The sequence below is a fragment of the Arvicanthis niloticus genome, chromosome 11, assembly GCF_011762505.2.
Source record: "Arvicanthis niloticus isolate mArvNil1 chromosome 11, mArvNil1.pat.X, whole genome shotgun sequence".
Taxonomy (NCBI): domain Eukaryota; kingdom Metazoa; phylum Chordata; class Mammalia; order Rodentia; family Muridae; genus Arvicanthis; species Arvicanthis niloticus.
Window position 1 is genome coordinate 50,362,128 of NC_047668.1, and position 21,864 is coordinate 50,383,991.

Here is a 21,864-nt window from a genome sequence, read left to right on the forward strand (position 1 = left end):
CTCAGGACCTCTGGAAGAACAGTTAGTGCTCTTAACTATCGAGCCATCTTTCCAGCCTCTGAGATAATCTTTTCAAAAATATTCTATTGTGAGCATGTCTCTGTGTAGGATACATGTGCACACGTGTGCCCGGGTACGAACAGCGGCAGGCAGAGGAAGTCAGATCCCTTTGATCTGGAGCTATAGGGGATTGTGAGAAACCCAACCTGTCATGGGTGGTAGGTACTAGACTTTGATCCTTTAGAAGAGCAGCAAACTTCCATGGTCCCAACCTGACCAGCTCTCACCCAGGTGCTGTGAGTCACGTGAGAACTGCTATTTGTGTCACTTCTCTACCAGTCCCTGGACACTTTTCTCCTGACACCCGAGGGTACAGAGTTGGGTAGTGGTGGCTCAAAACAACAGTCTGCAGCCCATGGGGGCATCAAAGGCTGGGACTAAGAGCTCGGCTACTCCAGGGTGCTTAGTGCATCATGCCTGCTCTGGGCTGTCCTCAGCCTGTGGGAAGATAGATAGCTGCACTGGGAAGTGCCTGCCATCCAGGCAGGAGATATACTGGTGGCTTTGTGGTCCTCTTTTGGGGATGTGTATAGCCGGGTGGTGAGTAAGCTAAGCACAGCCTTCCACATCAGCCTGGTACCGGGCAGTAAATCCACAGTGGTTTATAGACACAAAGCCCAGGCAATAGCGGGGAACAAAGAGCAGCATGACCCGAACAGCAGCAGGACTTGGCTGTAATTAGCCTCTGCTGCAAGGGCTCTAGTTTCAGAGCAGATCCTTGAGCACACCGGGATGAACAGAGATGCAGAAACAACCTCTCTATACAGCAGAGCCCAGCCTGGCCAGGATTAGCCCTAGAACTGGGACTTTCCAGAACTGTCCCCAGTTCACGATGTTCTAAGAAGAACGATGGGAGGAAGGGAGCAGCGGATGCAGCCGCTGGCAACACTTCCTGCCCACGGGGCCCATAATAGCCCCAAAGAAACACACACTGCTGTCCAGCCTTCACTTTCTCTTGCATGGAGATAGTTGAGCTGCAGGCTCTCCTCATAACAGAACAGTCATTGGTTCATCCCCAAGAACACAGACTCCAACTCCGTCCTAAGAATTCAAACCAAAGTCCTAAGAATTCAAACCAAAGTGCTGGGAAGAGAAGCTATGGGATGAGATGGCACAGATCTGAGGATCCCTGAGAAGCTGTTTGCTCTGCAGTGGGTGGCAGCCTGCAGAGCTGTATGCTGCAGCACCCAAGACAAAGCAGTACCTTGGGGTGCTAGGGTGCTGGGGTGCAAGACTAGGCCTGTATATATCTATTAGATGGAACATGCCTGAAATCATGGTAGTTCCACTCCCATGTAATACCTAAGATGAGGACCTGGAAGGAAGGGGTCTTCCTTCTACACAGGGCTTGGCTGAGTGATTACTGGCCAGAGACTCCTGCTGGGCCTGGATTTCTGGGCCCTCTGCCTCAGTTTACACAGTGGGAAAGACTAGACTCCCTAGACTCCTTCCTTTCTTTTAGCTCCAGCTAAGAGACAGCCTGGAGGGCAAGGGTAGAGTTAGCAGAGTACCTACCCTAGTTACAAAGGACTATCCCAGTCCCCCACCAGAGAGAGAGAGAGAGAGACAGACAGACAGACAGAGAGAGAGAGAGAGAGAGAGAGAGAGAGAGAGAGAGAGAGAGAGACAGAGAGACAGAGAGATAGAGATAGAGACACAGAGAGACACACACAGAGAAGAAAGACACAGAGAGAGAAGACACAAAAAGAGAGGCAGAGAGACAGGGAGGGCAAGGGAAGGGGAAACAGACACGAACACACAGAGACAGAGAGAAACACAAGAGTCAGAGACATAGAATACCTTCCCTGGTTACAAAAGACTATACCAGCCTCCATCACAAAGAGAGAAAGAGAGAGACAGACAGACAAACACACACACACACACACACACACACACACACACACACACACACACACACAGAGAGAGAGAGAGAGAGAGAGAGAGAGAGAGAGAGAGAGAGAGAGAGAGAAACAAAGAGGGAGAGACAGAAAGAAAGACAGAGATAGAGGTGGGGAGAGAGACAGGGGATAGACAGAGACATGGAGGCAGAGATGTACACAAAAGCAGAGACAGACATACAGAGAAAAAAACATACAGAGAGTCAGAGACATAGAATACCTTCCATGGTTACAAAGGGCAATCTCCTCTACACATACACACCACCACCACCACCACCACCACCACCACCACCACCACCACCACCACCACCACCACCACCACTTTTTCTCCTCTTAGCCCAGGCACGGAAAAGAACAACACTGAAATTCTGGCTTCATCACACATAGATTTTACTGGATAACTGGGAGACAAAGATTGGCTGTAGGTTACAGACCTGATCAAAACAAGTCATGATTGGGAAAAGACTATCTGTGGGGCAAACACCCATGCCAGGGTGTCCCAAAAGCTTCACAGCAGACAAGTCCCCACTAGTGGGCAAAATCACACTAGAGAGTGGTCAGGTCAGGTACTGTTAGGGACCCCAGGTGGGGATAAGTCCATGGTCATCCAAGCCCCTATACACCCATGGCTCTTATGTCATCTGTCACTCAAACCAGGTGCAAGGTGTGTATCAAAGCGGTGGAGAGCTGGTAGCCAAGGCACAGAGGAGTGGATATAGAGGGAGAAGGGCCCAAAGATGCCCAGGGAATACAGTAGGGTGGTTCCACACAAGACTAGGCCATCTGAACCTTCCTTTGTAGTCACGGAGGAAGGGGCTTCTGGGCACTGGGCTGAGTGTTGGGCACCAAGAGATGAAGGGGGTGAAGGCCTGCTGGTGAAAGAGAAGTAGAGTTGGGGTGGGGGCTATCTAGACCCTCAACCTAGTAAAGCAGAGTATTCTGGTCCTCCACCTAGAACTGGTTATGCCTAGGCAGGTGGCCTGCTCAGGTGACAAGGGACATGGTGAGATGAAAGAGGTCAGACCTGATACTCCTAGTCTGATCCTGTAGGTCTTACCACAAGGTAGGAGCTGGGGACCCCAGACACTGAAGGCAACAAACAATTGAACTGTGTCACTCAGGGGCTCCTGAAAGTGACTCTTGGATCCAAATGGGCCCTTCTAATGCCTCTGCGAAGCACAACTGACCCAAGGAACAAAGTGGCTGCATTTTGTTAAAAACAAAACAAAACAAAAAAAAAAAAACCAAAAAAAAAAAAAAAAAACCCAAAAAACCAAACAACCCCCCAAAACTATGTGTTTCATTTTTTTAAAAAAAGTTCCTGACACAAAGAATATACTATAACATTCTTTGCTTCACAAAACAGCAGCTACTGGAAGGCACAGGATTGTCCCGGGGCACAGCTCCTTCTTTTCTGGCTGGTGGCACCACTGGAGAAAGTCTAACGAGCAAGTTCAGATCCTGAGGGCAGACAAGACCTTGGAGTCTCAAGTGGGCTAAACTCTGGGAGATGCTAAGACCTACTCTGTTGATAGCCACATCCAAAGGGCCATGGGCTGGCCAGACCCTTTCCTGGGAAAGGAAGTGAAAGGCCTGGGGTCCTGGAAGCCCTCTGTGCCCTGGAAAGACAACACTGGGCCTACATTTTCTTCTTAGCATTGGAATCCAGAAGAGACTGAGAAGGGACTTGGGTCAGGGCAGTCTGGAGAGCTGGGCTTCCTCCTCAGAACACACCTTGGGGACCTAGCAGCCATGCCAAGTAGAGAGTCCAGAGTGGCCTGTCCCAGGTACTCCTTTAGCCCAGCCTAGACTCAGGATAAACACTCCTTCTCATGCTGAGCTGGCAGAGCCAATGGGTACAAGTATGCAGAAGATATCCTTTCCCTGGGGGACACTGTCCTCTGATCTCATTCCGTTTGAGGTCAGGCCCCTGTTGAACCAGACATGCTCATGAACACCCTCCTTTTCAAAGCCTGCTGGGTGGGGATGATGCAGCTTGATTCCTATGGTTCCCAGCTCCACATTCTGCAGAAAGTCCTTGCCATCCCATAGCCCAGGAGAAAAAGAAAGGGCGTGGTACTGGGACTGCAGGGTATGGAGTTCCACTTCCATTGGTGGTCCTTGTCTTGCAAGCAGAACCCATATATTCATAGATAGGCCTCCTCCCCAGGCCCAGCATAGGTTGAAGGGCAGGGTTGTGGGGAAGTCAGAAGAGGCTGGGGGAGTCTTGGGCAAGTGTGTCATGGTCCCGGATATACTGCAATATGTCCATTTCATCCATAGCTTGGATCTGTTGCTGCTTCTGTGGTCCAGCCTTAGTTTCTGATGGGTCCACTGACGAAGGCAGAGTTGGTTTCCTGGGCAATGCTGGCTTAGCTGGGACTAGAGGCTTGGGCTTAGTCTGAGGCTTGGGCTTAGTCTGAGGCTTGGGTTTTGGTTCAGATCCCAGGTTCAGAATCTGGTCCAGGTCTTCTTCAACTCTAGAGAAGCAAGGAGAACAGTTTTTAGCATGACTATATCCACAAAAGGCCAAGAGCCTGGAGCCTCACCAATCACATGGGTGTTGAATAGCTACTAGCTTGCCTCATCCTACCAGCACTGAGGAGAAACCCAAAGGCAGGTCTTTCTGAGCCCCCCCCCCCCCCCCATCCACAGCAGCCAGAAGAGTAGAGCCTGTCCCTTGGTGGTGACAACATTTCAAACCTACTGGTGTCTTCAGGGGACTTGACTCCCAGTCCCTTAGGAATAACTGCTTGCTGCTTGGTACCAGACTCCTGGCCTTTGCCAGAGCACCTCAGAATCATTATCATATCTGTCTCTCAAATCCCTATTTCAGGGAAGGATATATACGTGTCTTATTTTGCAGACGGGAAGCTACAGTCCAAGAGGCTGGGGAGCTCTAGTCCTGTCTGAGTCACAACAAGGATGTCTGACTTTGGAGATACAACATAAAGCTAAATCAACTCCATCCCGAAACACGGTAAACACTGGATTCTGAGCTGCCGTGGGATGAGGTCTGTTGACCTCTGTATATCTCTGAGTCACTCGGGTTCTAGATAGAGCCCAGTAAAGGCTGCAGTGGACTCAGCCAGTGCTCCTTAGGATTGGGTCATGTGAGACTGGAGCAATGTCTCAGCAGTTAAGAGCATTGGCTGTTCCAGGGGACCCAGGTTTGATCCTCAGCATTCACACAGAGGTTCACAATCACTTGTAACTCTAGTACTAGGAAATCCAATCCCTCTTCTGGCCTCTGAGAGTACCATACACACAATGCACAGATCCATACGCAGGCAAAAGCATCCATACACACAAAGTAATAAAATAAAAAAAATTTTTTAAAAAATGTCCAGGTGATGGTGAGTCCTTGATTGCCCACTGGCTGATGGGATGAGGCTTTAGTAGTGATTGGCAAGGAGGAGAGTGTGTCTGGGTACTGAAGAGTCTGACCAATGGCTCACTGCTCACCTGCTCTTAGCCTGGGGGAACTTGTATTGGGAGTCCCCATCAGAGGAGCTATCTCAGAACCAGATATGCAAAACACAGCCTCATTAACACACTACCCCCATCAGCCTGCTCGCACTGTGGTGATTCCTACAGGCCTGGTGCTTCTGCTTTCTTTAGTTTATTTGATGCTTTCAAAACACTGGGAGCAGATACGGACCTTATTTTACAGAGGTGCGAACTGAGCTATGGCAAAAAGAAGGGTCCTGTCTTGGACTCCATGGGTGAGAACAAAGTACCCGACCTATTGGTGGCTGGCTCTCTTCACCTTCCTGGGTACCACTACATGGGAGGCCCCTTCTCCAGCTTCAGGGTGGGGCTATCCCTTGTGGTGATGGATATCTCCACAGACATCCTTGAGTCAGGCCAGGTAGGCACAGCACAGCCACAGAAAGAGACAACCTGAGGGCCCCCTAGCTTCCTCACGCTCTGATTCCTCATCTCCAGGAAGGGGAGGCCTTAAGTGCTGTCCAGCAGCTATGTGCAGGATTGGCTTCTACTTTGCATGTGGCAGCCCTTTAGCGGGTGGCCTCAGGCCACTCCACCTCTCTGGCTCTCTCAGTCTCTGCTCATCTGTAAAGGAGGGGTGTTCTTGCTCCTCTAACCTCATAGGGATCCCTGTAAGGACCAAAGAAAACAACACACAGGAGGTGCTTTGCAAGTCTAAGGGAATATTGCACATACTGACTTGGACAGCCAGCCAGCGGCATGTTAAACAGAGCAGGCGTTGGCTATAATAGAGCCAAGGTCTCGTTCCTCCCACAGGGAACCCCAACCGGACAGAGAAGATCTGAAAGTGAAGGGGGCCATGAAGAAGTCAGGTTCTTAAGAAAAAGAAAGTCAGCCCTGCCACTAAACGGCAGGATCCTGGAGAGGGAAATGACAGAGAGCAAAGGGCAGCAGGAATGAAAAGCAAAAGGATTCAGGCCTGTGATGGAGGCTCTCTGCCCTGGACAGTGTGTCCTTATAGCACCACCCCAGCAGGACTGTGATGGGGGAGGGGGGCAGGCATGGACAGAGGCGCATTTGGTCTGAACAATGCTCTAGTCCCACAAAGCCTAGTCAGAGGCCTGAGTGAGCACAGAGCTTCCCAGAGAACCGCCTGCCAGGAACCAGCTGCTTGGGAGCTCTGGATTGTCCTGCCTGATTTCTGGGGGGACTGGGGCTTTCAGAGCCAAGAGTCTAGACACGGAGGGAATGGGTGGGCTCGTTTCTAGAAAGACCAGCCCCTGTAAGGAGATGCTGGGGGTGTCATCCATGGGAAGACTGTTCCTGCCAGTCTCAGCTATGATGTCTGATGTGTATTAGCTTTCGCCAGTTGTTTCTTGACTCACTGGGTCAAGGGGTTGCTTCCTTTCCATCCCCTACAGGACATCACGGGTGCCCACGGAAAGCTCAAAGGGTCAGAACTACCTCCAGAGCTCTTTAGGAAAGTTAAATGGTAGCTAAGGCCTGAGACTGGATTTCAAGCCTAGTCATGACTCCTTGGGACAAGTCACAGCTGGATCTGCTGAGGTTGGGAGGGGTCTCCTAGGTGGCCAACTACAGCCTGGCCAGTATGGCCACTCTTAGCATACGGATGATCACAAGGGCTCCTCAGAACAGGTGTAACTAACACCAGGTCCACCTCTTCTCTCTTCCAGATCCAGGTGGTATGAGGCCAACCAGTGAGGGTTGAGGTGGTTGTCCTGAAGTGTTCTGTGCCCTGAAGCCACAGCATTTTCTTCCTCCCTACGCCCCACAGAGGACAGAACTCAGCTACAGATGTACTTCAAGGTCTGAGATAAAGGCTTCTTGAAGTCCGTTTGGCTCAGTCAACAACTCAGACATTTACCATTTCAGGAGAACTAATGTCCAGGCAGGTGGATAACAGTGATGATGGAGCAAAAGCCTGCTGCCAAGAAGCAGGTCACTAACAGGAACAAGGTAGGCACAAAGAAAAGTAAATTCTGGCTCCTGCTCTCAGGAAGCCAGTTCTTCATGGCCAGATGTCTGTTAATGCAGACAGGGATGCGAAACTCACAGTCTTTAAGCTGTGATTCCCAGGGGCTGTGCAAGATAGGGAGGTACAATGAAAAGGAAAGTTCCCAGGGACCAATAAGATCATGAAATGCCGAGTAGCTGTGTTTGTTTGTGCATGACAAGCCTGCTAAAAGCTGGTGTCATCTGGCCATGGAATCCTGGGAAAATTGCCTTGACACACCCATAGAACAGTATTCCGTGGAAGGTGGGACTGAAAGGTAAGGGTTTATAATATGCGATGCAGGAGAGGCCTGACGACATCCGTCCCATGGGCATATCTACCCTACTGTCGGACTTCCCCGTGCCTCAGTTTCTTCCCTAATGGATTAACAATGATTCTGGCCCCTCCCAGCCAGCAGGATGTCAGGAGCGAGGACACACTAGGAGAGGAGAGAGTGAACAGATGCCAGGGGCCTCTGGGAGATGTAAATACAAGACGCCATCGAGGTGACTCAGGCTTGGCGGGCACTTAGAGGGCTGTGTAATAGCCTGGGGCTGCTAACGAGGGGAGGGGTGCCAATGACAGCCTCTAAGGACCACAGGCCTCAGTGCTATTTAAACTATTCCTGGAAGGAGGCAGCTCTGCCTCATGCACCTCACCAAACACGTGCTGCATCCTAGGGGGGGGGCACGGATAGGGAGGCAGAGACACCGTAATGGAACCAACTGTTAATTGGGTTGTGGCACAAGGAAAAGTCAGGGAACCACAGCCTGAGACAGGAAGGCAGGTCTCTCAAAGTCTCTTCTCCAAGGCTTCCGCTGGAAACAGAGAGGTGGTGTCAGAGGCTGCCAGGCATGGTGGCATTGAACAGGTGATCTTCCCTATGCTATTTTCTGTAATCGAAGAGAACAGCAGCCATCTTAGGGGTTGCGTGAGGGATAAATAAGGTTGTCTGTGGTGAGGCAAATTTCTTACAGCGCCAAACACACAGTAAGCTCTAAGGAAATCGTGGGTTTTTTTTTTTTTTTTCTTTCTTTACCACATCTGACATCAACCAACCTTCATGTAACAGATTAACCATGGCTTTCCCCTCCCTCTGACAGGACCCTCCTGGCGGACTGGGCCATTGTTCTGAAGTATGTTTGTTCTCTCTGAGTACGATGTAGCATATCAAGGGTCCGTTATATTGGTTCCTGAACCCACACCACTTATACCAATTATACTTGCTCATCAATTGTGTAATTTATTCCTTTAGAGAAGCTATTAAAATAGAAGCGTGAGAAGAAAATGAGTGTAGTTAGTGGAGCCAGTAGGGATGCCCTGGTTGTCCACAGCCTTCTGCTAGCAAATCCTCACCCCTTTTGGCCACTCATAGCTGCTGGACTTAGCCAGGCCTGGATCCCTCCTCCCTCATGGGCTGAAGCTGGTAAGATACTCTTGCACTGGGGTTTATAGGCTAATGAAGTCTTCCTGGGGACAACAGTACCTGAACAGATCCTTGGAGGCATCCCTGTGTTCTGGGCTGGATGAGAGCCCTCTACTCTCACGGGCAGCCGGCAGCAATAAAGGGTCACCCAAGGAGACAGCCCCGCCAAGGTCAGGGTCGTCAAACAGCTTCAGGGCTGCGGGGAGAGAAGAAGTAGCGGATGATAAAGGAGGTGCTTGTCTATCCTCAGATGCCAGAGAACAGGTCTGCTAAACCTCCTACTGCATCCGAGTGAGTGAGCAAGGAAAGCAACATGGTGGGAGCCAGTAGGGCAAAAGGAAGGTAAGAACATAGCAGCTCTGTACGGGTCTGAGCTGCCTGTCCACCTTGGCCTGACTCTGTTCCAGTCCTTGAGGACTTCTCACTGCTGGCAGAAGGGACTTCTCAGGACATTGCACCAGGCTCCTCAAAGTTCTGGCAGGACAGGGTCCCCTGAGCTTGCCCACAGGTATTGAGGGGCACCCAGCAGGCACAGATCCTGTGAAGGTTGTGAATGACAAGCAGAGGCAACAGATATAAATTACCTACAGGGCCCATCTTCAGTGAGCCCAGGCCTTCCTAACCTCTCCCACATGAGCTGCCCTTTGGGAATGTCAGAAATGTCTTTACTTGAAGCATCTTTTCCCAGCGGACCTGGTTAAGCCTCCTGGCCTTTGGGATCCACTGCTGCGTTCTCTCCCAGGATGCCTGCTATCCTATGCAAACCCGTGTCTCTGCTCAGCCCTGAGAGAGACTTGAGCTGTGTTGAATTTTTGGGTGATATTATCTATCTTTATCTCCCCATGGGCTCTGAAACCCTAAGGCTGAGGATTTGAACTGGATCTTCCCATGGTGGATGTTCACTAAGCAATGGACGAATCAATAAGTTACAGTCAATTCTTTCCCTGGGGAGGAGGACCTGGGCAGGCATGAGGAAAGGTCAGAGACACTTGGAAAAGTCCCAAAGCTGCTAAGCATTCCCTCTGAACCCTGCACCACGCCTTGCAGTGGAATCTATGTGGTTGGTATACACTCATTAAAATTAAAAACTGTACGGAGTCACATGCATGCCCAAGGTAGGTCAGTATCCACTTTCCATTCAACAGTTCCAGGGAGCTTCAGTGCCCCTGAGGCTGCGGATGTAATTAAGGAACTAGGTCTCTAAGCAACTAAGAAACCGGTCATTCTCTCCTCTAGAGGGCATTCAGAGTAAGTGTGTAATCCCCAAATGTTGCAGCCTGTGGGGACACCAGGTATGAGGGACACCAGCAGGAAATCTCTACATACCTAATCTAAATGGGGCAAGGATGAGACCCACTTGCTCAGGGATGCAGACATTCACCAAGCTCTAAGCCAATATGAAGAACAACACTAGTACTTACCGTCCTGTGTGGTCTCCAGAGGTCTCTTGGGGGACACCATCTTGCCTGAGCTGAAGAGCCCTGCGTCAGGGTCTACCTCCTCATCAAAGATGGTGAGCCGAGGTGAAGGCTTGGGCCTCACGGCCACTTCTAGCTGTTTCTTGGGCTTCTTGGAGCTGGAGATAAAACACAAGGTAAAGATTCTCATGACTACACAGGTGGCCTACTGGTCATTCCCAGGTCCTCAGCCCAGCCGGGGCCTTCTGGATGCCAAGGAACATAGAAGAAGCTCAGCGGAGGACCACAGGAAGGCCGGGGATAGCCCAACCAGAGCTTTTGGCAGGTGAAGCAACCTCGGAAGTCATCAAATCTCCAGCTGACATGTCCTCCTCACCCAAGGGGGTCAAACAAGCAAGAGCAGGGAGCAGGGAGGACACCGGGTTGAACGTGTGCTAGGAATGAGCGTTGTTATCATCTGACATAGAGAGAAGGGACACCTGCTACTGAAGGAGTCAGGTACTGTGCTCAGTTGTGGTGGGGACTGGGAAGGACAGGAGAAGCGAGGGGCTGTCTGGACTCCAGACTGGTGGCTAGGGCTACAGCTCCTAGCCCGCTTGGGTGTCATGCCACCTCATGTCCATGGGCCTGACAACATGCTTTTCTTCTGAAGGTGGCTGTGGTGGTTTCAATATGCTTGGTCCATGGAGCAGCACCATTAGTAGGTGTGGCCTTGTTGGAGGAAGTGTGTCACTGTAGGGGTGAGTTCTGAGACCCTCCTCCTAGCTACCCAGAAGACAACAGTTTTCTCCTGTTAGCCTTTGGAACAAGATGTAGAATTCTCAGTTCTTTTAGCGCCGTGCCTGCATGGATGCTGTCATGCTTCTTGCCTTGATACTGGACCGAACCTCTGAACCTATAAGCCAGCCTCAATGAAATGTTGTCCTTTATAAGAGTTGCCTTGGTCATGGTGTCTCTTCACAGCAAGGGAAACCCTAACTAAGACAGCTGGGCTACTTAACAGAGACCTCAGGGTCAGAAGGCTGTCCTCCACAGCCACTTAGACATGGGGCAGATGTGAGCTGGGGCTCAAAGTTCAAGGGATGGGGTCCAAGAGAGCAGAAAGAAGCCTATGTTAGTGACTTTTCTTTTGTCTGGGACAAAATACTGAAGAACAACAATTACAAAACAACTTCAAGAAGGCAGAGATTGTATGGGTTCACGCTTTGAGGGTATAGTCTACCATGGGGGTGAGTCAGGGTGACAGGTGCAGCTGGGCAAACTGCAGCCGTGATCAGGAAACCAAGAGAGATAAACGATAGTGTTTGGTTTGTTTTCCCCTTTTTACAAAGTCCAGGACACCAGACCATGCAATGGTGCTGCCAATATTTAGGGTGGGTTTTCCAACCTCAATTAATCCAATCCAGAAACACTTCACAGATACGCCCAGAGGCTAGTGTTTTAGTTATTCATTGATCCTGTTAAACTGGCAATATTAACCACCACACAGCCTAAGACCTTGTTTCACCGGACATCTGTCTTCTCTAGTGTCCCTGCCGCCCTTCTAGGCACCGTGATGGTTCCCATGGGTAGGGTAGCTTACTCCTCTCTGAAGTTCCTCTGGAGTTAGCTGGGCCTGGCTCTGCCACACCTGTTCACTGACTGATGAACTCGTGCCCTGGGATGCTTGTGGTGGGAAACTGGGGGCCACCAGGGAGGTTTCTGGGGTGTGCCACTGTTTTACTTCTTGACCCAGCTGGACAGGCAAGCTTCATGTTGCTGGATAACATGACCTGGGCTGCCTTTGTGACACTGTCTCTAGATCACAAACTTGGTTTTATTTTAACAAGTTGACCTCATGCCCGGGGTCTGCCTCGTTAGGTATTTTAAGATTCCTATAAATGGCAAAAGGGTTTTTTTTTTTTTTACTGGAAACCAGGATCACTTTCTCCTGAGTGCCTGGCAGCCAGTTCCACTGGACTTAGGTCATCTCTGAGCTCATGCTGGCAACACAGTGGCAAACTGCACAGAGGCTGGTCATTGCCAAAAGCTGTAACACAGACTAGCCAGTGGCAGATAAAAATACCAGGTCCCTGGGTGCTGCAAGGCCGGGGACTTTGAGGTGACGATTCCCCCAGAAACCTCCCTGGTTCAGAGGCATCGAGTATCCAGTGAAGGTCGCCCAGCAGGCCGGACATTTTGGGGCTGTCCTTGCTGTCCTCTGGGGAGACAGTGGCACATTTCAACAGTGATGACATCTGTGTCCCTACTGCAGTATGTACACGTCAACAGAGGCCACCATGGTGAAGTGCTGTGCTCTGCCTGTGGTGCCCGGGTGGGTGAAGGGTCTCTAGCCTGATAGACAGAAAGCCTTGGCTCTAGCTCCTCTCAGATCCTACAGTGTGAACTCAGCTGCTCCTCGTGGGAGGGCTCCCCCATATTTTTATTTATCAGGCAGAATCAACAGTCCCGGTGACTAACAGAGGCCATGGCCCTAGCAAGGATAGCCAGAGTCCAGGCTCCCTGCGTCAATATGCCTAGAGGGTTCAGATCTCTGTGGAAGGTGACCATCAGTTGGGTTGGGAGCCCCTGGACCAGCTCGGGGGGTGGAGGGCAGGAAGAGAACTGTGGACTCTGTTTTGCCACCAATATGTCCCTTGATCACCTATCACAATGTCCTTTGCTTGGCCCCTGGCCCTGGATCCAGTGGGCTCTGCAGCAGTGACTGGCAGAGAACCCCATTTACACCCGAAGCAACCCCTGGCCCTGTCACTTCAGGAAGGCAGGCCTGAGGCTGCTCCAGCCGTTCTGGGGCTTTGCCCTCTGTGTCCTGTGCTTGCAGACTCAGAAACAAGCCTTGGGGACACATGCTATGCACTCAAAAGACCCAGAGGGCAGGGGAGCCAGGTTTCCTATGGGCTGAGAACAGCAGGAAGCACAGAGCAGGGGACACCTGAAGAAGAAGGGAACTGGGAGAGAACAGGTTGGAAGCCAGGCAAGGGAGGTTTCAACCACTGCACCACTTCTGCTCAGTCTAGCCTGGACAAGCACAGATGAGGCTAGACCATCCTCCTGGGCAAGCTTCTCTCTCAAACTAGACTCACATCTTTGTCCTCCTTGGTGATATCTGTGATTTTTGCTGAACTGAAATAAAGCAGATGTTCAGCACACGAGTGTTCAGTCAGGCACTGTCTGTACTGTACCCCAGCCCACCCGGCTCTCCTGTCTGCCAAGTCCTCAGATCTCCCAAGGGAACACAAGGGACATCAGGGGACCTGGAAGCCTCTAGGGTCTTGTCTGATTGATCCTAAAACTGCAGAAAGGTGTTCAGCAAATACTAGAAGGAAGAAGGCAGGCAGGCAGGCAGGCAGACAGACTGACCAACTGACCAACAGACAGACAGATAGGCATCTGTCCTGTGTAGCTGGATAGTCATCAGATAGAAGGAAGAGAGATTAGCTGACTGGAAGGAAAGGAGAAACAGGCAGGCAGGCAGGCAGGCAGGCAGGCAGACAGACAGACAGACAGTTATAAGACAGGGAATGAGGGGTCAGAGCAGCAGTTCAGAGCTCATGATTACAAAGCCCCTTTTCTATTCCATTGCCTCTCTTCTAACAATACCCCTTGCCAGCCTTTCAGCTGCAAGCAACCTGTCTATTTCTCCTCCTCCGACAGAACTCCTCAAGCACCTCCCACACAGAGATGCCTGCTCTAGGTGATTCGGACAGACCCCCCTGAGATGCATACGCAATTGTTCCCAGAGGCTGTGAGCTGAGCAGTCAGTCACAGACACCGGGTCATTCCACCTAGGAAAAACCAGGCTGTCACAGCTGGAGCACAAAGGGATGGAGTCAATGAAGGCACAGGGAGGGATTCCCGGGGGAGGTAATGTGGAAACAGGCAGCTGACCTAGTGGGATGAGGGTAGAGGGGCATCTCTGGCAGGCCATCTGTCAGTCACCCTGCACACTGAAGGAGTCTGATGGTGGCATAACCAGGAACATAAATCCTTCAAGGTGATGAGGAAGGGGGAAGCCATCCCTCACAGACTATATGGGCTGGCTTGAGGAACAAAGCTGCACCGGAGGCAGGGGAGGTCAGGGTAAATGCTGGAGGGGACATTACGGCACCAATACAAGAACTGTAACCTAAGTGTTAGATGGATGGGCTCCATCACTTCATCTGGATTTGAGTCACTGGGCTCTGAGCATTCTTCCTCCTACGCTTCCCAAGGCCAGCCTCCACCCAGCTGTCCACAGACACACAGCTCACCCTCAGCATGACAGGAGAGAAAGCCACGTACTGGCAGAACATGGTCTGCAGCCCCCAACTTACTGGCAAACCTGTGTAGATCCTGAGGGCTACCTAAAGAGGCATCTTGCCCAGCACGGGCTGTGTGAGGTAGGTAGCAGCCCCTGCACGGCCGCAGGCATGTGTAAGTATGTTCATACTGATGTACAGACTCCAGTTCTCCTGCTGTGTCTCTGACAGGAGCCAGATGCACAGCCGGGCCATGTTCAGAGCTGGGCGTAGCAAACTCAGGGAGATGTGGCAGCTGCTGCCGACAGCTCCAAAGCTCTGCCTGGCCAAGAAGTGTCTCACTCCCCGTGGCTCAGGCACTTCTGGTGACAGTGATTGACACATGAGAGCAGCCTCCCCTCTGGCCACCCAGGGACCTTGTGGAGCCATTCCAGACTCATCCACTTCCTGCGGCAACCAGTGACGGGCACCAGCTGCCCTGGACCTGAGAGCAAAGGAGTAACAGAGAGGGCCTGTAGACACGGCCAGCCTGCCTGGGTCTGGAAAGAAGGCGGGGAGTCCACAACACACACAGACCACCTTCAAAGCCAGGGCGATACTTCACCAAATATGGCAACAAACCTCTTTTCCAATGATGCTGCTCTCCTGCTTTTAAAAATGAAGCATTTCCCACATCTTAACCTTAAATCTGGCTGTTTACTTCAATTGTAGAAAACTCTTAGGGTGCTACCAAACAATCTTTTTTCTGTGTGAGCAGGTGCACGTGTGAGCATGCCTGTGCATCTGTGTGGAAGCCAGAAGACAACCTCAGCTGTCATTCCCTGGCACTGTCCATCTTGGGTTTTTGAATCAGGGTTTCTAGCTGGCCTGGAGCACAGCAAGCAGGGTAAGATACCCGGCCAGTGCACTCCAGGGATCCATCTGTGTCCAGTGCTTCAGTCCCAGGATTATAAGTGTATGCCAGCACTTCAGGTTTTTTTTTGTTTTTTGTTTTTTGTTTTTTGTTTTTATGTGGATTCTGGGTTTGTTTAGGCAATCTCCCCAGTCTTTCCTGAACTTTATCCTTGGACAGGTTTACCTGCAGCGGTCCCACACACAGCTTTCCTGTCTTTCCTGTGGCAGCAACTGCCAGGAGGGATAACTACCCTGAGGGTCAGGCCACCTCATGGAATAGACTGGAACTTCAGGGAGAGCCTGGGTAGAATAGGAGCAGAAGTACAGTAGCTATGCCTCATGGGAGTGCAGGGTTGAACACAGCTTTGCACACCTGGGTCGCCTCTGAGTCCTTTTTCTTAATTTGGTAAGTGGGAGTCAGGAGGACGACCTAGGAAAACACAGATGGCACTGGGCAAGGCCAGGGGCTCGAGGCTGTCTCATGATGTCTAGCTTATGACTGTGGGCTTAACAAGAAAACAGGCCCAGTGTGAGGAACCATCCTGGGCAGGCCCCACTGCTGTGGACCCCAATGGCAACAGCCTAAGCCTCTCCAAGCTCTCCAGAGCCAAGGCCTAGGCTGGGGACCAGTACCTCAGTAGTGATTCCCTCTTCTTAGATTATGGGTGACACCATTTCATTTGCTTTGTCTCCTACCTACCACAGACCACCAGGAAAACAAGTTGTCTCGCCAGCCGCGGGCCACCCTTTGCCCTGAGGTTACTATCCAGCCTTGCTCAGGCTGCAGTTATTCCAAGAGATACAATAGGCACAAGGGGACAAGGGCCAGGTTACGAGGACACTGACCAGAGCCTGCAGCAAACTACACCCTCTGCAGCTTTCAGTCCCCAAAGGACAAGCATGATCAATACCTGCCAGGTTGCTTAACTGTCACCTTCACTTCCAATTTAGTGGGATCAATCAGAGAAGGCAAGCCAAACACACCTCCTTAACAATTCCCTAAGACCCAGAAGTCCTGCTTCTAGGTGGCCATGCTGACATACCCCTAGTGACAGTCCCTGCCTTCCCTTTTGACTACTATGAGGCTTCTCACCCCCTGCCTGTCTGCTTTGGAGTCTCTGCCATATGCAGGTGCTGGTGGTCGGTTCCACCCCGCTACTGCAGAACAAGCAAGCAGCCTTTGTACACGCTCATTCGCGGAGTTTTTTTCTTCGGTCCCCATCAATATCCCACCGTGTTCTAGTTGCTGGCATGACTGAGGAAGTTGGCTGCCACTGTTGAAGAGCTGTCCATCATCACCCACGGCATCCAAGCAGAGAGTAAATGGATAAAAACGGAAAGTCAGGGGGCTGTTGGTGGCACACGCTAGTAGTCCCAGCACTGGGGAGGCAGAGGCAGGCAGATCTCTGAGTTTGAGAACAGCCTGGTCTATAGAGTGAGTTCTAGGACAGTCAAGGTTACACAGTAGAACTTGAGTAACAAGCTAACAAACAAAAAAACTGAAGAAGTCCAGACTTGACATAGGTAGTGGTCTCAGCTGGGCATGCAGAGAAAAGTCTGAAGTACCCACTGGGTCGCTGAAGCGCCTACTCTCTGGATGCACCTGCTGTTTCACTAATGTTTCTGAACTCAGCTACCCAGAACACCAAGTCCGACCTCCTACTGAACACAGACTGTCATGCTATGACTGCTTGAGGTTGGGGGCAGCCTCAAGCAGGAGGATGGTAGACATGACCCCCCACGACTCTATCCCTGAGGAATCAGGTAAGTATTAGTTCCATCAAGGGCTCAGTCGAGCAAACCTCTTCTTCTAGGGGTAGAGCTGTGGGAGGCCAGCCAGCCACCTCCACTGTGCAGGTGCACTTGGCAGGAGGTGCCATCCCCATACGCCCATAAACTATTATCTGGCACTTGGATTTGCTTAACAATAGGAGGTATTGCCTTCTATAGTTCATCTGATATGAAAGACACATGAAGGCCTCAGGAGGAATACAAACCAGTTACAACATTTTATGACGAGTTCTCCTTTCTTCCTTTTGGACTCTCGGGCCTAGACCCTTGGGGGCTTTGGTGGGAAAGGTAAAAGTTGCTGAAAGGCTAGAGAGCTCACTGGAGCTGTCTCCACCCTGCTGGAGGTCCCTTTGCTTCCGAAACCCTAACTTCTTCACAACGGAAGCAGCCGCAGCTTGGAGTTCAGCAAACTGCCAGTGGTCCGCTTCAAAGCTGGGATTGGAACGCTGAACCCTCTGAATCCCTTTGGGGACCATCACACATCCGGGAGTTCCAGCCTCCCCACTGGCTTTCAAGCTATGCTAAAGGAGGCCCCAGTCTCCTCCAAAGTTATCTAGGGCTACTTTAGAGGACAAAGATCTAGTTTCCACATCTGTCCAAATGAAGACAATTCTACCTGGGTCTGGTTTTTACATCAGGGGTCTGAGTGAGGCTTTCCTTTTGAACCCTTGAAGCCTTTGCTACTCAAGTAAAAAGGACAGAAACCACTGTGCGAACCATACTCCCTGGAGTCCCTTCATTGAGGCTGGGCCAGGACAATAAGTACCTGGATGGGAAACAGAGAGGAAAACTGTGCTTCTTGGTAAGCGTGGTCGAATGTTTTGACTCTGTCTCCCTCGCTCCTTTGGGGCCAGCCATGATATGAGACCATGAGGGTACTCCTAGGATCTCCACTGTTGTATCTGGAATCTAGTCCTCAGAGAACCTCTTCAGTAAAGACAGAGAGCAGAGAGTCAAGGGGAGCAGGGTGGGAGACCAGGAGGAGAGGGGATCCCTGTTCACCCCTCCCCTCTCTACCATGTAAGGGCATCTCTCAGACTTCTGCATTCTTTAGTGCAGAACTCCTGCAGTATAAGTATGAACCTGGGAATCTGTATCCCTACCTGGTTCTAGGCTGAAACACAACCCCTAACTGCTCTCTGCTGCCAAGGAATAGCCAGCAAAGGCTTCGTGTCTCTGGCTCAAAGACAGGAGTGATGAGACTGTTATTTACTTAGTAAGAGGCACCCAAGGAAGGCGGTCCAGGGTTGCTTGGAGATGGGGGGGGGGCAAGGGGAAGGGGAGCAAGACTGAAACCACCCCATGCCTTGGATTCTAGATGCTGGTTTTGCAAATCCAGGAGGACTAGCAGAGGGGCGGTCTACAGGCATTCGAAAACTGAGGATCACCTCAGAGCAGAAATTACATCCAAATACAAAAAAGCCATTTTTATGTTCAACACAAGCAGTGGCTTCATGGAAAAATGAAACACAATCTATATAAAAATAATGATAAAACAGTATCCAAGGAAAGGGCTTTTCCACTTGGGTCCTGGGCTCTCTCTCCCCTTTCTTTGAGAGTCAGAGAAGCCAGTCTCACAGACAGACAGGGACAAGAGGTAGCTGCCTCCTCTGTCACCAGCAAGCAGGCTGGAGAAGTGGCAGAAGTGGCAGGGTGGAAGAAAAAGGGACCTTCAACAGGGCAAATGTGTAGCCCCCAAGGAGCCTTTATCCGATCCAGTCTCCTGCAGAACTTTCAGGAACCTTGTTCTGAGGCTATTAGATGAAAAGTTCTATGGAACGACAACTCTGGACCGGTGAAGTTCCTCACGTTACTGCCTGTGATAGCAAAAGCCTGTGAAAGGCACAATGTCCACAAGCCGGGGCCTGACAGTGCGGCTTACAGTGCCTGGGCCCTAAGCCTAGGCCCGGAGGGACTGGCTCAGAGTCTGGTGAGAGACCAATTCCAAACTGTGGAAGCGCGGATACCAACAATCCCTTTGTTAAGGGGAAGTAGGAGAAGTGAAGGCTGGGAAGTGTCCCTGCTCCTAGAAAGGGACTATTGCCAATCATTCTCTATGACCAGGGTGTTTTTTGAGTCACGTCGAAAAATGTTTTTAGCGCAAGGCACGATTTTCTCAGAGCCACATAGACACTAAAATAGAGTTAAATACAGAAAATATGTTATGATAGAGAAAGGCACCCGAGACAGAACGTTAATTGGACCGGCAGAGTGTGAAACAGTATGTACTATGTCTAGAGTCCGCATGGCTCTGGGACAGGGTCAGGAAAAAAACAAAACAAAACAGAAAATAAGAAGCGATGCTGTTTCCATGGGCTGGAGTCGGGGGCTTTTCTTTGCTCCCTAACGGTATAACGCGGCTGACTTTTCCCAAGTCAGAGGCAGGTTGAAGAGACAAAGGAAAGCCGGGCCAGGCAGACTCCCGCTTTGTGCCAACTGCTCCCACCCTTGCAGACACTCCTGAAATGGAGCCCGAGCGCCCCCATGTGGCCACTTCCGGGAATGTCTGAGGCTGAGCTCAGGAAGGCTGCTCCAGCAAGGGGGGGTGGGGAAGGAGGGAAGGAGAGAGAGGGAGGGAGACAGAAGAAGGGAGGGGGGGAGGAGGGAGGGAGAGAGAGAGATATGTGTTGGGTGTTAGAGATGGGGGGTAGAGAGTGGGGGTGACGGAGCCCTGTGTGTTTAGAGGAACTGAGAAAATAAAGAATACAAAACTTCTCGTGGAAAAGAATACCCCAAAGGATGAGACGGGCAGCCCTTGTGTTCATGAGTGGGAAACCTGATCTGAAGTCTCTGCTCTGTCACATACCAGATGACTATTTTTTTTGGGGGGGGGGAGAGGGTCAACTTGATGCAAGCTAGAGTTTGTTTCCCTGAGAAGAGGAACCTCAGCTGAGTAAAAGCCGCCCTCAGGGTGCCTTCATGAAGTCTGCAAGGCATTTTCTTGATTAATGACTGATGAGAGAGAGCTCAGTCCACAGGGGCGGTGCCACCTTGGGTAAGTGGGCCTGGGTTGTGTAAGAAAGCAAACCAGGAGGTGCAGCCCAGTGAGGAGCATTCCTCAGTTCATGTCTCTCGTCCCTCGGGGATGGACTTGAAGCATAAGCCAAGCAAAGAAAGCCTTTCTTCCCCGAGTTGCTTTTGTCCATGGCTTTTATCACAGTGGTAGAAACCAAACTAGACCACCGGGCTTTGGTCAAGTCCTTGCTTGCATGAGTCTTCTGATTTCCCTATGCGTAAGGGCCCTACCCTGGCTTTTGCCACATTGCTCAAAGATGACTGCAGGTGGCCCCAAGCTCTGGTCTGCCATTTGGGGCTATAGCCACCTGACTCTAAGAGACTCCAGTGTCCTACCACAGAAAACAAAAGCAACGCCAGTATCAGCCTCCCAGGGCTCTGTTTCCCATGTGTCTCCGGCAATGGTCCCAGAAAGCCATTTGGCATGTTATGAATCTTTTCACAAATGAAGCAGGAGAGGAACCATCAGCACGGAATGCACTCAGCGAGCTTTCCTATGCTCTCGGACCTCGCCTGGTCTCCTACGAAGCATATGCACGTGTGTCCTGACGCACAACGCATTTACTGCGGGTCACAGCCAATTTCAGAAGTGCTGTCTCGGAGGTAACATGAGCTCCCGCAAGCAAATGCCAATTAGCTCAGTTCCTGGCATCGAAAAAGCTCTCGAAAAACATTACTTATTATTCCTGACAGAGCAGATAATACCAACTTGGTGTCACATGGGTCCTTAAAAGAAAATCTGGCAGGAAGGGGAGTCTGCTTGGTGCTGTGTTCCCGGAATCTGGGAGCCAGGGCCCCCCAAGAGCACGGAGCTCGCTGCAGGTGGTCCCAGGCTGGCTGTCAGGCTGCTAATACCTCCGCCCCGCCCCCACCCACAACACTGCTACTAGAGTAAGAAATTCAAGGCAGCACTTGCCAACCCCCAGAGTATTTTCCTACCCAAAAAAGGAGCCACTTTGCTAACTGTGTTGTTCAGCCAAAGGCTGGTGCAGCCTCAAAAGTCCATTTCAGTTTGGCACTACTCATGGTTACTTAGAACCACAGATGGCAGGAGTTCAAACAGTGCTTTATCCTTAACAAAAGAAAGTGCTGGCCCTAGGGCTGGGTGAGGCTGATAAGGAGTGGGCCTTACAGGCTTCTCCCTGTGTCACCCCGGTATCCTTACTGCCTGTTCCTTGGAGACCAGACCCCCCCACTGGCTGGAGGGTACCAGAGGGAAGGATACGGATTTCTCTGAGTCCACCGCTGCAGACTCTGTCTGGGCAGCTTTGGCCAATGTGAGGCCTCTGTGGTGATCTCGAGGTTCTGCAGCCGATGGCTCACATATCACACTGGAGGAAGGCCCGTGCTGAGTGGGCACCGATATGGGGGATTTCATTTTGTATGTCATTACACTGAACACGCCTCTGTCCCATTCTTTGGTGCCTTTAGTTTCAGGCAGGCCTCCCTGGTCTGTATACTGAGGACAGCAGTAGATTCCTAAGACCCATTTGTCACAGTGTGGAGGAGGGTGCCCTGGCCCGTGATGGTCTGGTTCTGCTGAAATGATAGACTATGAGGACAGCTAATGTTAACATCTATGCATATTAGACAATCTTCCCCAGAGCTCCAGGCAGTAGGTACTTCCAAGAGCCCATTTACTGAGGAAAACTGAAGAATG

At 51.1% G+C, this 21,864-nt stretch overlaps 1 protein-coding gene across 1 annotated transcript in view; it reads right to left on the minus strand.

Annotated features, from left to right (window-relative positions):
- Positions 1-2,331: 2,331 nt before the first annotated feature.
- The window catches only part of Hs1bp3 (HCLS1 binding protein 3), a 30,851-nt gene continuing 11,318 nt past the window's right edge, over positions 2,332-21,864 (minus strand). The window contains exons 5-7 of the mRNA XM_034514641.2: positions 10,270-10,424; positions 8,909-9,044; positions 2,332-4,438 (exon numbers count right to left, since the gene is read on the minus strand). Of these exons, the coding sequence (XP_034370532.1) occupies positions 4,165-4,438; positions 8,909-9,044; positions 10,270-10,424 (565 nt within the window). The 3' untranslated portion in view covers positions 2,332-4,164. The remainder of the gene's footprint in view (positions 4,439-8,908; positions 9,045-10,269; positions 10,425-21,864) is intronic.